Below are 16,417 nucleotides of genomic sequence, written 5' to 3'. Positions count from 1 at the left end.
TCATTGGCCTGGCATGTTGAGGATGACAGCACTTCACTGGACATCAGTCTTTATAGGCCCCAACACAATAGTCCTATATTTAAACCTGTTTTTATTCAGGTCAGGAAATCCTGCTGCTCCCAACCCGTATTTCCCTGCCACAAGAGGAAATATTTGTTTCCTGATGACAGCTCTTTCGCTTTTCACATATCTGTTATAATCTGTTCTATTCTATCTCCACCATTTGATTAGCCTACACTCAGGTAATCAAGAATTTTGGGTAATGGACCAGCAGATGTCGCCTAAAACGCATGGATTTATAACGGACCGACAAAATGCCTAGCTTATCACACTCACCTCTAACCTTAAATTTAATCAAATCACAAAATACCCATGAAGTCCACAATGAGATTAATAATCATCAATCAAAAGTTTAGCACTATAATATCCCTAAAGATCTTATATTCATATGGGAGATTAAGCTAAAAGTAGTAGCCTGTCTAAAAAATGTTTTAAGACTACTTTAGTTGTTCGCCTTTTCATAACTTGAGCATGTTTTATGTCCTCGTGCAGTGTAGACAGGGGGTTAGAGGGTGGTTTCACAGTGTCTTCATCCACCTCGCAGTTGTCTCTGTGCCCTGTGTGGCCACAAATTCTCCCTTCCAACATGAGTTTCGGAAGTCGTGCGCTCCTCCCTGGTTTGAGTTTGCCGCAAAAAGACACTCAACCACGGTAATACCATAAGTTCTAATGGGGAAGTCTCGCTCTCACTGGCTGCGATTCCCTATTTTAAGACTTAAAAGCAGCTTTCGGAGGTGCCCTCTTTCCAAAAGGAGTTTGATAATTGCGACAGTATGTGTAGTCTATTTGGTTTTTGCAGTTTCTCATGTGGGACACTCTCAGCAGCACCGGGACAGAAGGACTGATAAAGACAAGTACCGACACACCCGTGGATTGTATAATTTGGAGACTAATGGTGCCCTGCCAGACTCTGTGGACTCGCAGACCGGTGCGAGCTTCGTGGTCCCGACCCGGTCCAACGTGGTGTACATAACGCTGAGGTTTAAGCGCCTGAAACCATCAAATATTCGGGGTACAATCAGACCAAAACTGAGGAGAAAAGCGAGAAGGAATAAAACAGCCAATTCAGCTTTTACGCAGAACAAACTTGGCACTTTGGAGCGGGACACGGGCCAAATTAAGCGCAACGTTGCACCCAAGACTTCCTGGAGAGAAACCAGGGATGTTGATTATAAATCTTTACATGTAGTTCAGAAATCTCATAAAGAGGTAGACTCTCACATTAGTTCCATCCGAATTTACAGCCAAAGGGCACCGCCATGGTTCAGCCCAGAGGACGTGAAAGCCATGCGCTTTCTTGCGGATGCCAAAGTTTTGCGCATCAGAGAAGTTTCTCGCGGAGACTCTCCATCACTTCTGATATATGAGGGCGAGACACAGGTTTCACCGAACAACCAAAACCACACAAAACGGGACGATGTGTGCGCGGGACTGTGTGGAGTCATCAAAAGTCCCGTGGACAACACTGAGGTCTTTGCTTTCCACTTGGACAGGGTGCTGGGGCTGAACAGGACATTGCCAGCTGTAAGCAGAAAATTCAGATTTTTACACGGTAGGTCACCAGTCATCTGAATAGTACGCCTGATTATTAAAGTTCGGGTACTTTTACAACTAAGTTGATTCATTAATATCCCGACTGTGTTTCATTGCAAACGGTGAATGATCAGAGTAATCGATGACTATCAAAGCATGCCATAGAGGAACAGGGGGGGTGGGGTTAGAGAGAGAGCAGTCGGGAGGTGATGATAAATGCCATTTCCTTACTTGATCGCTCGGTTTCCACACACTGGGTGGAGCTCCTTTGTATGTGCTCAGGATCCAAATTGCAAACTGCATCATTAACCTCACAACAATGTAATGAATGCCGTGGCGAAATTCCTCTCTTTCTTATGTCACTGACATCAGAAAAATTGTCTTGAGGCCAGATTGAATTACAAAAGCCATGTTTAAATGCCCTAAAATCGCCTAATAACATGCATAATGAGTCACAGGGAAGTCAGTGCAACATATTTAAATGTATAAATTTGAACTTAGAGTTCTTCCAAAATTTTGAGAATGGTAAAAGGTTCTGTTATGAAAGTAACCAGAGATTAATGGGATATGAACAGCAGGTAACAGAGAGCCTCTGTCCACTTTCCTCTCCTCCTTGTATTATCTTTATTCAGTCTACAAGCCCCATCTATCTCTGTTTTTTAGGCTTCAAATAAATCAATAAACAAAAACTTTCCTTCAGATAGGACAGCATCAGTTTGATTTGCTAGTGCTTTGATGAAACACTGATTTGAAATGAACACTGCAAAATGAAAGTATAAAATATTTACAAATACACTACTCTGAACCGCAAAAGGCATATTAGTCCAGTTCTCTCTGCTCCTCGGAGCCTCAGCTCATTCCACAATGTGCCAAAGAAAATATTGCAACATTTGTATTGCTTGATAAATTGCACAAGCAAAAAATGAACAAATCATTCCGTTAACAGCTCCCACCATCACTGAGGATATCCAGTTTCTGTAGCAAGAAACAGCCTGATTTCCATTTGCAATTCTTTGATATTCAGGGAAAAGCCCTCTGCCCATCTTTCTGCTGTCTTGATCTCCTCAGAGGCAGATGCTGTTCAGCCTTCAGGCGTGTATGTGTTACACTGAATAAATGCCAATGAGGACGCCTCTGACGAAGTTTCTCATTAAGCTTTTCCTGTATAAAAACAGGCTGAAAACTCCATGAGACTGAACCACTGTTGAAACCAAACCATGTAATCCATCTGTCCTCCCGCTTTAGATGGCCAACCCTGTCCAGTGGTGTCATGGGATGCATCTCTGCACACAGAAGGCCTTGCTGCAGGCTGGGCTGCTGTGAGGTTAACATGGAGGGACTACCAGAACTCCCTGAAACAAAGGTGTTGGCATAAAAACATCAGCCCGAAGCCCGACTCTGGCTGCTCCAGTATTCATCACTACGAGTGGAGCAAACTTGCTCTGTTTGACTTCTTGTTACAGGTAACAAAGACTGTGTGAAAAACTTACTGTGATAATGACAAACACTGAGATTCGATAAATTCCACATTTCTCCAAATGCGAAGAAACATATCTGCAACTTCGCTGTGTTCACTTGTGTTTTTGCTTTTGTGTGGTTAAAGCTTCTCCAGCCTTCTTAGAATTCCAAAAATGCTTCAGAGATGACTTTTGCTGTTTTTTGTCTGACATCAGTAATATGCTCCAACAGCTGTTACTGCTAAAAAAAAAGAGGTTAAATATTCTCAGAGGTATTGTCCTCTGGCTGAATAAATGCCTTGTTTCCTGTGTGGGAGGCCTCTCTAGATCACATTTTGGCATTAAGGACACATCCCCTGAGAATTCTTAAATCATCCCTTGCTCATGAAGGACTGCAGAGTGAGGGTTTGTAAAATATATATTCAAAAACAGTTTGGACCGAACTGATAAATTGGCTGTTTAAGTCATTGTGCCACAGCTTTGATCGTTCATCTCCTGTTAGTTCTTTATCTCAGGTTGCTTAAAAATAAATTAACAAATAAGTATCAAGAAATTCATATTGTGCAGTTAAAAGAAACAGATTCCACAGGGCACATAAAACACCTTGTTAAAGACGGAAGTAAGCTGAATATAACGAAGCTCTTTCATTGATTTATTTGCTACTGAATAACCAATAAATCACATTTAGTCACATCATATAAAAATGATTGCTTGTCCTGAATTGGCTGCCAAGTGATGTGAAATATCCTACTACTATGTGCAATATCATTGCATAGTGCACAAGAGTTCCAGTGTGCTTGTACTGCAATGTATCTGTGCAAATGGCAAAATAAACTTTATTCTGTTCTATTCTGTTCAACTGAGAACAAGCGTGGCTAAATGCCAATGTGGGACCTGTGGTTCCTCTTATAGCCACTATCGTTTATTGGTTAGTCAGAGTCCTTTTACTAAACAGGCAAAGTCAAAATTTTAAACATTTTCATTGACTGAGACGAATAAATATTTGAAGTCCATGAAAAACGGATGCTGGGTGCAGAGGGGTTATAAAGTTTTGTTTGAAGATATTAGGGCAGGGGGGTATGCTCAGGGGCTTGATTGACAGGTATCCTGGAGGTATTTCTGCACATCACACTTCATGTCTTGATGGATGCTCACCCATCCAAGTCTCCCTAATCCCCAGGCTTCTCAAAAAAAGGGCCCTGTGAGTGGCACCTAATCCGTGCTTCAAAGGTCCCATATGACATCTTTGACATCTGACATCTCAGATGCTGCATCCTTGGTGTTCTCCCTATTTGATGGCACCATCTAAAACCTCGACCAATCAGAATGATTAATGGCTGAGAGCCACAGTTGGGATTTGGAGTTGCCATTCATTGCGGAGGAAGCTGGAGTTATATGAGAAGAGGTGCTGCCTGTCAGGCTTAAGAAGGTCCCCCGTGCAATCATGTCACTCAGTAGTCCAATCTATTACAGAATAAGCATCTTCAGGAAAAAACAAAACAAAACTTCACTTGGCAGGGTCATCAAACGCCTAAAAAAAGAGAATATATTTCAGGAATACTGATCGGGAAATCCTTAAATACCATTTGCAGCTTTGAGTGTATTCTCACGACATCAGATACAAATATTCTCTGAAAAAAGGTGAATTTTTTTTTTTTCAGATTCACAACCGTCTGGATCAGAGCTGCTGTGGGTTCAGGCCCCGGGAGGAAGATGTGTGTGTGGAACTCGGCCATCACGCTGAATGCGGGGATCAGGACCGCATTCAACTGGCAAACATCATCCACAGGGGTCATGACCCCAGACACCTGGTCTTCACCAACAACAAGGGGTTCTTTGACCGCAATGAGGACAACTTGGACTTCAGGCTGCTGGAGGGAATCAAGGAGTAAGTTTGGGTCACAACACTGACAAGGCTGAAAAAAGCAGGCATGAAAACATTCATACAGATGAACAGATTTTAGGTTAAGAACATGATTTATGAGAGGTCAGGACCACCACAGGACACAGCTGCCCACAGCGAGGATGGTTTTGTTGGGGCACAAATGATTGGAGGACAGTCTGTCTTGAGACGTTTTCTGTAGCTGTTTTCCAGAGTTTATGATTTTTTTTCTCACTTTACAACACAGTTGAAAAATTCTAGCGTGCAAAGCTGAACAAGCAGATTTGAATCTCTGACAGGACTGTGCTGAATCTCTGCCAGGCCTGTTTAGAAACTGTGGATTTAAATTTTTCCACACAAGAATCTGAAAACACAAGTACAAAGAAGCTATTGTAGACACTAAAATGTCATTTGTAAAATTCCAAGTCCTGATTTAAACCTTTCAAACCATAGATTGAACTCTAGAACCATACTTTAACCTTGTGCTACAAATATTGTAAGAAATATTTGGATCTGGTTCAACAAAGTAAACATGCAGTTTGGATGAATCTGAGAGGGCTAGTGTACACCATGATAATGTGTTATTCCTGTTTATTCCCCACTGATCTGTGCAGATATGTATTTCCAAACCACACTGCGGAGACATTGCTTTCATTTCATCCATCTTTTGATCAATAAATCAGTGACTCATATCACTGGGGAGACAGAAGAGAAACTGCGGTTTGGCAAGGATGCATGTGTCTCCCCTCCAAACATGGGTCCTTGTGATCCTCATCAAAACTATAGCTTCTATTCTCGCATTCCAATCAGGTACAAGGGCAATGTAAATCTAAATTTAGCTGCTATCAGATGACAATGAACTGCAAGATCTCAGGATGTCATTAACACCTGATTTATTTACTTATTTATTTATTTAATATTATGTTAGATTCTTTGACTTGAGAGGGTTTTATCTCTGACTTTCATCATAGGCAAATGAACTGATGTTTGACATTTTATTCCAGGCACATTCCAAACGGACATACAGTATTGCAGTTCATTGGAAATGTAGAGCTGCTTAAAAACCTGACCTTAATCAGTAAATACTTAGCAGTCTCTTCATGTCTCTTCTCCAACTGTCTTCAAAGACCACATGATCATGATCCTCCTTTCTCTCTTGTGTTGTCATTTTAGTTTATACTGACTTTTCTCTGAGGCAGAACTGCTCTGCAGGCAGTAATAGGATCCACTTCAAGGCGAGGCAAGCCACGAAACAGCTTCTCTAAGTCAAAGCAGCAAGAAACACTTTTAGTCTTGTTCATTTCCAACTGTGTACAGCCCATACTAAGAACACGGGCTAGCAGTCATGCCTCAGCCCACGTAGATTTATCTTGCTCTTGTTGAAAACGCATGAGATGTCAGTCGCCCACATTCATAGATTAGAGAAGAAAAAAATGACAAAGTTAAGGACCAACTCCAATCCTGAGTTCTGCAGCCAGCTGCGGCACATTTTCACATGATATACTGATCTCATTTTTAATCTCTGCTGATATTTCTTTTGTATGAGTGGAGCTTTTACCCACTTGAAAGCTGTTAAAATGTCAAAAAACACTAGAAGCAGTAACTTTCCGCCAGTATTTGTGGCAGAATTCATTTCACTCAAACTGGAGTTCTACAAACAGGGGAAACCGATGTTGGGTATTGGGTGAGTGTAATTTCAGCTGTCAATTTCAAATGTTTTTCTGATTTCAAGTTAGCTAAAGTAACTGGAAAGCCACTGGTGGAAAGTAACATTTATTCAAGTACAGTGCCTAAGTGCAATTTTGAGGTACTTGTACTTTACAAGCTAAGCAGTGCTCTAAGCTTCACGGCTAAGAGCACCTCTGCTTCTGAGACATGTATCCTCAACCAATACTTCTATTTATTTTCACACACTTCTATGTCTTTCTAGGCTTCCAGAGCAGGCGGTGTCAGTGCTGAGGAGCAGGAGGCTGAGGGAGAAACTCCTCCAGTCTCTGTTCCTGGACCAGACGTACTGGGAGAGCCAGGGCGGCAGGCAGGGCATCGACAAGCTTATCGATGTCATTGAAAGGCGGGCAAAGGTCCTCCTCACCTACATCAATGCCCATGGGATCAGTGTAATTGCAATGAATGTATAATGAGGTTCACACCAGTCAAGTACCAAATTACGGAGACACAGACAAAGTAAATTAATGGTTTGATCCCTGTGACTTTAGTGTATTGTGTCAGAATGTCCTTTTACAAAACACTGGAGCTTCACACATTTACATTTTCTATGGTGGCCTGAATTAAAACATCAGCTAATGCCATGTCATTTATGCTAATTATAAATCAGCTTGTGTCACAAAAGTGTGAGAGCACATGCTGTCAAGTACAAGTGGCCCAAATCCTCAGGACCAGATAATTTTACAGTGAGATATTGGTAAAATTAAACAGGATAAATGAGTATTAAATATTTTGTCTTTATATATTTGAAGAACAAAACAAAACAAAAACAACAACATCATATTGGTAATGAAGGACTTATTATAAATTACCCATTAACCAAAATAAGTTGTGTTGCTGATAACTCTGTAATGCAAACCATTCAAGTACTGTAATTTGTGGTTAAGGAAACATTTATAAACCCATCATTTGCATGAGACCTTGAGAATTTCTGAACTAATTTTGACATTTACAGTGAAGGTTTACTTCTTTCTTTCAAGTCTTCATTTCTTTCTTCCCCAGAGGCCAGTGCTCTGTTGTCATTATGTAAAGAATATGCTGCGGTTTTAACTTCTCCTGAGGCCTTCCAGCTAGTGTCATTTGCATTGTGTATGATGGGAATGCACTACATGATAGGTTATTTTCTTCCCCACTCCTCAAGCGTGTGGCAGGAATGAAGCTGTCAATAAAGCCGCTTAGTGTAGTTAACAAGCCAAAGCCCAAGATCCACTTGGCTTAACTTTTGTCACACAACGCTGACAAAAGATTTAAATTTTATTGAGTTACAGTATTTAATCTTGTGTATCTTGTGTACAGTCTTAAAAAATATATTTTTTTCTTTTTTAACCCTCAAGATGCCAAGGAAGCTTCACTTTTTTCAGTATAGTCTTCCTTGTATCATTTTATGTTTTAAAGATCCAGTATAACAAATACAATTTTCACGATTTACCTTGAACACTGTATATTTTGAAACGTGTTTGGAAAAAACTCGGGACGGTGACTTACATATGAGAAGTCAGACAGTACTATTGTTTTTGACACGCACTCTTTATTTCAGTCTAACTACAAAAACTCCTCTTGTCATAACCACTTTCATTTTATTTATTTATTTTTGTACTTTCTTTTCTAATTATTGAAGATGTATGAGCATCAGATGGTGAATAAAAGCATTTATGTGTCAAACATTTGGGCCTGACTCATAAAATAATTTTTAGGGAAAACAAGCACAGTTTTCACTCTTTATTGAATTTTGGCTTGAAACGGGACCAAATGTGTGATTTGTTGGTCACAGGCAGGCTCGCAGTTTCATTCACATCAACGTAACTGTGTTTGTGTAAAAAGTTTATGTTGTTACGCTTATCTTGTTTTAACTGGCAAAGTAATTTACAATCTATAAAAATGCATTACCAAGGATGCATGTCTACCTACTCAAAGCATGGTCAGAAATAGTCTATGGCTCTGAAATCTGAGCTGAAACATGGTGCCTGTTTTTCCTGCTGTTGTAAACAGTGTGCTTTGGGCTCTCAGACTTGGAGTCCACGGGGCTTTGAGGGTTATTTTCTTGTATCCATCCATTTCTTGTATTCACTTGGCTGTTGTTTTAACCCCTCTGCACCCGCATTAGTGTGTCAGTGGGGTCCCTGCCTGTGTGTGTTTGTGTTATAAAAACCCCTCTAGTTCCCAGAGTGCTCAGCAGCGGAACTTACCTTCTTTACATGCATGTGTGTTCGCATATTCTCACACAATAGCACACACAGACAAAAGATGACTTTTGACTAACACAAGTAACAATCTATGTAAAGACACGCACACAGACAAGGACCTGGACAGCTTCGCCATGTCCACACATTCCATCCCACTCAGTGAAATTAGACCAGTGTGTACAATTCTGCAGGTCAAGTGCTGCACTCCAAACTGACAAACAAGACTTTACAAGTAGCCACTTAGTAAGTCAGTTCAGACACACCCAGCCAAGCATTAGCTTTTCACCCATGAAAAATATTATTTGGTCATGTTGCACGTTAAGAATGTAAAAGTCTTGTCTTCAAGTCTAAATTGTGCAGCACAAATTAGACATGAAAGTAATCTATTCAATTCCAAAATAACTTCACACTACTACGATCATCCCAAGGTTTGAACAGATTTTTGGTAGCCAGAAAGGTAGCAACGACAATCATAAGAACAGTTCTTCACGCAGATGGAAAAAAGTGAGGTTTTAACAAAGCTAGGTTTAACTGTGACTAATGACTAGAAATGAGGACACAGCTAGCTTGGATCTGTCCAAGGGTAACAAAGTCCTCCCACCAGCGCCAGGCAACCAGCTGGGACTCCAGGAAGTTACTGGTCTATCTAGGACCAACGTGGTGACATAACATCTTTGCAAGTCTCATTATTATAGCTATACTTGAACAATACAACAATACATTAACATGGATTTATCCTGCTGACTCCATTAATTGTTCAAGGTTAAAGCCAAATGTAGTAAAACACAAACTGCATTTGATCCTGAACAAACACATTAATCAGTTAAATCTGTAATGAAAGTTTAATGATGAGAAAATATGTATAAGTTTCTGTGCCTTAAAGGAAAATGCAGCGTTTGCAAATTGAATGTCCTCAGGCAGATTGTTCAAATTCAAATACCTTAAAGAAGCAGCAGGCTTTGGCTTGAGCACTTTGAGTCGGTGCCTTTGATAAGATGATTTGATACAGTTACTCTCTGTGAACGTTTCCTTTTTTTTTTAATTGCCAAACCTGACATGTTCACTCTTGTTTGCACAGATAATGAGCTTTTTTCTCTGTTTCTGTTTTTCGGTCTTCTTATTTTTCTCTCTCTTCCCCTCAACGTCTCATTCTGAGTAACATTTAACGTTTTTTGTTCTTGATGTGGTGTCCAAGGGGGTATGGAAAATGAAGCGGTTTATGAGAATAATTTGAGGGGGGACAGTTCATCTCAGCTGTGCCCGGCTGGCTGTTTTCCGGTCAGACTCCAAACTGCATCCAAACAGAGGAGCTCTTTATTCTCATAACCTCAGCTCAGCCCCGATGATCATTCTAGTTTACCATGATGTCATTTTGCCCATTTGCAGCTGCTGCACAGTTTGCTACTCACCTACATTGAACTCTGAAACCCCCCCCCAACCCAAAAAAAAAAAAAAAAAAAAAAAAATCATGCCTGCAAGCAGTATTGGTAAGAGTAATTTATTCTGACATCCATTAATTTACTTTTGAATTAATTTGCTCTGAATTAACTTTTCTATTTGTAGCTGCACAATGAACTTCACATGTAATAGCATTAATATTTTGCATAACAGCACTTAAAGAAATAGCTTGACATTGTAGAAAATATACCTTTCTGCTTTCTTTCCAAGAGTTAAAAGAGAAGCCTGATACCACTCCCATATCTGTAGACTGAATATTTATAGTTATAGTCAGCAGCAAGTTAGCTTAGCATAGCATAAAGACTGGAGACGGGGTCAACCACCTACCGACCAACTATTAAGATTTGTCTTGTTTCTTGTCTTGACTTCTTGTTGGTGAAGTGTATTCAGCCAACACAAGTCTTTTATTTATTTAAAAAAAAGGAAAATGTATGGTTTAAGTTCGGGGCAGTCTGACTTCTGTGTTGCAGCTACACTTTTCTCAAACATTTGTCCCTGAGCAGCTTTAAAATTTCTTTCAAGCTTACATTACACAGGCCTTAATAACTCTTGGACCATGTAGCCTTGGAAGCATCTGGAACATTGCGCTTCTGTCTTCTTTCACTGCCAAGAATCTTTAGGAGTGTTTCAACAACACATCCAGCGCCTGTGTGGTCACTGGTAGATTCCATGGATAACAAGATAAATACCCCAGAATGATTCCTTTTTGTCTCCTTGAACACAAAAGCCACCAGACACAACAAAATGTGCTGCCATGTTGCTTCTACCACTGTTGGAGGAAGTTCCCTTTATGCTGATAAGGACTTTAGAGGTGAAATTGAAAGAATGTCAACATGTGTCAGATAAAGTCATGTCAAAGCTTGCTTGTTTCACTAAAAAGCCACATAATTCAGAGCTTGAAGATTTATGGAATAAGAGCACCCTGTGAATGAGAGTATTTTTTGACATCTTTAGCTGCATGTAGAAACATCTTTTCCAGGCTAGGCACTCTGCCAGGATCTTCTAATCTCATCCTCTCTTTGTGGGAGAAAAAAAAAAAAGAAAAGTCTGGGGGATTAACTCAGCTGTCCTGACCGAAAATATCTCATCCTGCAAATCTTACCACTCACGCCTGGAGTGTTTCAATTTCCCATCACCTATTTCCTCTTACACATCTACTGACTGCTTGGTGTAGACTTTGACTAAACTATAGTAATGTTTCAGCATTAAGGGTAGCAAACCCCACTCTTGTGCTTCATGTATGTATTATTTAGGGATTGGAAGTTAGTTTGGAAAACCAAACTGGAAAACCAAACTGTGGTCAGAGGAAGAACCTTCATCATAACTTGCACATGCACTAAAAAACTTTATTACATGTATGTATACAGTGGGAGTGCAAGCGGCTATGATGTGAGATTAAAGGGATGAGCACACATACTAAATATCAGGGCGAGGGATCTCCATGGACTGGCATCTCAAACATATGCTCGCAGAGATATATGGGGCAATCAAACAGTTGTGGGCTGAATATGTCACATTCTATATTTAGAGACCTTGTGATGAGAGAGGTGTGGCATGTGGAGCACGAAGTAGATCCTGAACGAGACCGCTGAGGATGATTACTCATATGATTCAAGACATCAGCTGCCAATGAACCACATGATGATTAAATTGTTTTTAATAGTTCCAAATGTGGTGATATCTCCCTGAGGAGTCACTTGTTGATCATGACAAACAGTTTTTCTGGTGCACAGTAAAGGTTTTTTGAAAGACTCCATGTTTTGCAGCATGGTGATTGCAGTTATGCTGCTGCTGCACTGCGTTCCCTTGCAGTTAGGAGCTCTGCTCTACTTGGCAGCATTTCATGAGCATGTGATGTCCACTTCTCTAAAATATCTGCAACTGGCAGACAAAGCCTCAATTTCAAACCAGAATAACAAGTCACAAGAGTCAAGTGAATGCCCTTAACTACCACCTTTCCCAATGGTTGTTTTCGAAGTCAGAAATGTTTAGAGTAAGGATTAGTGCACATCCAGAACAAAATAAGAGAGAATAGGGATTTTGTTTTTCCCCAAAGGCAACATCAGGTGATTTCACTGATTATGAAAATGGCCTGAGATTGTTTTTTGGGTGGAATAAAAACCTATAGTTAAGAACAGGACACTATAATATGAAATGTTGTCATACTAAACAATCTACATGTGCCATGTACTGTAGGGTGTACAGTCTGAGTATTGTCCTATCTTGAACCCTCGAGACTCAACTGGTGCATTTCCCAGTGATCAACCGTACACCAGTCATCTCTGGTGGGAAACATCCCAGCCAAAAACAAATGAGGACCCAGAGGAGAGGAAAAAAACAACTCTGAACAACTGTAAACCAGGCTAACAAAAGCCACTTTGTGAAACTGACAGTATAGTCCTCTGTTAAACTGACACAACCATGTGCAGTCACTGGTTGAAGGTGTAAACAGCCTGAAGAGAGAGGCACCAAACATTCCTCACCTACCCCTTTGCTGACTTGTCTGTCTGGGGTCAAAACTGCCCCAGCAGCAGTACTCTGAACTTGGCTGAGCCTCACTCAGGAGCTATAGAAAGATCTTAAGTCACACATGATGCTTTTACTGTATATTCTATACCAGGGTTGGGGAATCAGACCTTGTCTTAGAGGGAGGAGAGAAGCCTATGTAAGGTTTTCTTTTAGTCTATCTAAAGACAACAGCAGGGAATATCACATTTTCTCCCCTCTGGCTAAATTTTAGGTTGGTTGAAGTGAAGACCTGCTGACTCTGGCTGTCTAAGGTATGCGACTGCTCACAATGCTCAGTGCTCAGCAGCAAAGTGAGAAGTAATTTCACATTCTTATACTGCTGGGAGAGGAGGTTTGTGTGGATATATAGGTGTCCAGTGCAAAGTGTAGATGATGACCACCTGTCAATGGTCATAGACCAGTGATTTCATGTTGCACTTCCATGAAGCTGGGGAACTTATAAAACTTAAAAAAGGAAAACTTGCTATATTTTTTAACAACAACAACAATACTAATAATACTAATATTGTGGGAGGTTTTTTTGATTTTTCTTTTGCAAATGTACACATGATTAAAGTGACTAAAGCCTTTTTGAAGGAGATGCTATTTTGGTGCTGCACATAGCAGAGGCCATGAGAGGCCATGAGCATAAAATGATCAGTGGGAAACCTTGGTCTTGGCCAGAGCATGGCTCCTTTAGAACTAAAAAGGCCATAAATCTGAACTTGTCATACAACATCCTGCAAACTGCTCTGCAAAGATGATGTGACTGTTTTCAAAGGAAGTGTCACTAATAGAAAAATGTGATGGCTTAATATGCTTAATAACAGCATGTGGTGGAGATAAAAAGCAAGTTTTTTTTATGGCAGAGAAGGGGCCGAGTTCAGAATTTATTATTCACTGTTTGCGATGTTTTCAAAGAAATGAATTAAGATCAGTCTGAGAGGAAGAAATAAAACATTATTACTTCTATTGTTCAGGTCACTGTGACTTTGAGACCTCCAACAGGATTAAAGCAGTTTTTCATTTGTAAAAGTTAATGTACACTGTTCAAGATAACAGCTGTGATAAAACTCTTCTGGGTGGAACACTTTGGTCTAAAACCGATGCAAAGGATTTTTGTGAAAATAACCTACTACATTCCAACTAAGCATTAAAATACACAATGTCCCGATGAAATGATGATGATATTAATAAATCTTTCAAACTTTAAAGGCTGTTCTTGACCCTGAAAATACACATGATGAAAAATTCTTAACTCTTTAATAATTCTTGTTTTTGTTTTGAGGCTTTCAGTTGTACTTTGCAATCCCTTATTTGTAAAAAAAAAAAAAAAAAAAAAAAAAAAAAAGATGACAATAAAATAGCATTTTCTTTTTCTCTTTGAAAAACCCAAATTTTCCAGTCAGTGGTGCACAGTGACTCTATACATCCGGTGCTTCACAGACCAGATGAATGCTTTTGAAATATGATGGAATACATTTCCACCAGCATGTTTTCCTTCCTATCTGAAAGACCTCTTTCCTCTTCACAGGAATCTTCAGACAGGGTTTCACCTCTTGGGCCTGTATGAATAAGGAAGAGGAAAGAATGTGGCACCACTGTAGCTGAGGCAACACTCCAAGCAAAATCTTCCATGGTCAATGTTACCCATTCCTGCAGGAATCCAAACAGGAACAGCCTGGCCCTGGCTGAGCAGACACACAGAGCGGGCCAGAAAGGAAATGACTGAGACCAGCCTCGGGGTGTGGTGGGTTCAGTCAAATGGTCATGCCCAGTAGTCTTCAGCCTCACTGTGACATCACAAGGCAATAAAATCATGAATAGGCAAATTCTGAGCTTGTGTTTTCAGAAACTGTTCTAACAGTGGTTGACAGAAGCTTACTGTTGATTTTTATGAGAATATATATTCGCCTGTGTCTTTCATGCATCTACTTTACAAACAGTCTCTGTCACTTTTGTGCTGAGCAGCAGCTGTTATTAACATGATACTTTCACTAGCAGATGCCCCAGTTAAATTACTGCATTCATTTTAAGTCTCTGTTTTCCTTAATTATACAACTTTCGGTGCACACTTCAGGCTTAAACTAAGAGTGAGGAGGTCAGCGTGAATCTTTAGCAGCAGGAAGATCTGGACAGGATTTAAATAGACAGTCATTAACCTCAGCATTAAGAAAATGGCAGACTAACAGCAGTGCTGTTAAACCTGCTAAATGTCACTGAAATAGATTCAAACACCCACTTGCTCACTTTATCCACTGCTGCTGTTATATAACTGAACCTGACACTAACCACTAAGCACATATATTGTGACTCAGCAGGTCACAAAAGCCATGCTTTGTATTTTACTGGAGTACAGTGGGGTGATCATGACAGATGTCCTTCCAGGAGCAAACATCTGGATTTGTAGATTTGTCTATATCAAAATGCCTAGATGACATTGTGTTCATTGCAGTGTAACCTAATTGTTCAACATTACAGTGTTAAGAGCACACCTGCGTACATACAGCACGATCCGTATCCCAATGATGATTTAACCCTGTGTGGATCATATTTTAATATTTGCATGGAACATGTGACTCTTACAGAGTGGTATCAGTATCAGGATTCTGTTTGGCTCTGCTATATAAATAAAATTGAACTGAATTTAGAGACTAACCCCCAATACAGCAAACCCCAAAATGCATTCAAGTTCTTTTTTCCATTTTACCTTCCCTTTTTTTGGGGGGGACATCTCATCGATTCGCTTTTACTTGTTGATTTTACATAATTTTTTTTAAGTTTTAAGTCTTTATTAATTCTTACCCTGTCTTGTCATAAGGATTTCATGTTTTCTGCTGTTTTGAGTGTAAAATAAAGATTTCAATTATTCAAATTTTAATGAAAACTGGATGAAAATGACAGATTTTGAGATGACTGCATTTGCTGATATCGATCTTGAGTGACTCATAAGTGTGTGACTATAAATTAGTTTTATTTTATTGAAATAATTTTAGAAACGGAGGCTGTCGCCATCTTACCTTCTTTCAAATGAACAATAAAAACTTCATAGTTATCTGAGTCCAGTACAGCGAGTCCCGAGAGTATGAGCACAAATGTTCACCATAAACAGGAAAATAGTGCCATCTAGAGAAATTCAAACAGAACATCTAAGTAAAAAACATCAGTGTTTTGGCTGCACAGTCTGAAACCGTAGAGTTCAGTCTTCAAACCATTAGATTATGTTTCTTTACTTCGTTTCACTGTATTTACAGCTACCTATGAAAATATCATCTTTCAGTCTGACAGTGGTTGTAGAGTTTAAAATATCCTCCAGCCAGATCAGGTATATGCCTCTGATGTTGCTGCATAACACAGACCCTTAAGACGTGAGCAAAATGAGCTCAACATTGGTATGTGCCAGTGTAAAATGATCCTCTCCAGTCGCTCATTACAGGAATGTCCCTGTGGAAACTGCACAAACTCACAGAAGCTGCTTCAGTAGAAGCATGAGTCCATTAATGAGGTGAAGTCAGTGGCAGCTCTGAGAAGGATGTGGGGCCTTTTTAAAAGCGCTGCTCTGCTGCCCTCTAGTGGTCGGATGAGTGTGATGCTACTTTCTGAGGGTGCAC

At 40.0% G+C, this 16,417-nt stretch overlaps 1 protein-coding gene across 1 annotated transcript; it reads left to right on the top strand.

Annotated features, from left to right (window-relative positions):
• The first annotated feature begins 634 nt into the window (after positions 1-634).
• gask1b (golgi associated kinase 1B) lies at positions 635-8,315 on the top strand. The gene is made up of 4 exons (XM_041048905.1): positions 635-1,612; positions 2,839-3,056; positions 4,712-4,938; positions 6,863-8,315. Exons 1-4 carry the CDS (start codon positions 730-732, stop codon positions 7,068-7,070), a joined length of 1,536 nt encoding a protein of 511 aa, XP_040904839.1. The 5' UTR covers positions 635-729; the 3' UTR covers positions 7,071-8,315.
• The last annotated feature ends 8,102 nt before the right edge of the window (positions 8,316-16,417 follow it).

The sequence above is a fragment of the Toxotes jaculatrix genome, chromosome 10 (genome assembly GCF_017976425.1).
Source record: "Toxotes jaculatrix isolate fToxJac2 chromosome 10, fToxJac2.pri, whole genome shotgun sequence".
Classification (NCBI taxonomy): domain Eukaryota; kingdom Metazoa; phylum Chordata; class Actinopteri; family Toxotidae; genus Toxotes; species Toxotes jaculatrix.
Note: the sequence above shows the minus strand (reverse complement) of the source record. Positions and strands in the feature narration are given on the sequence as shown.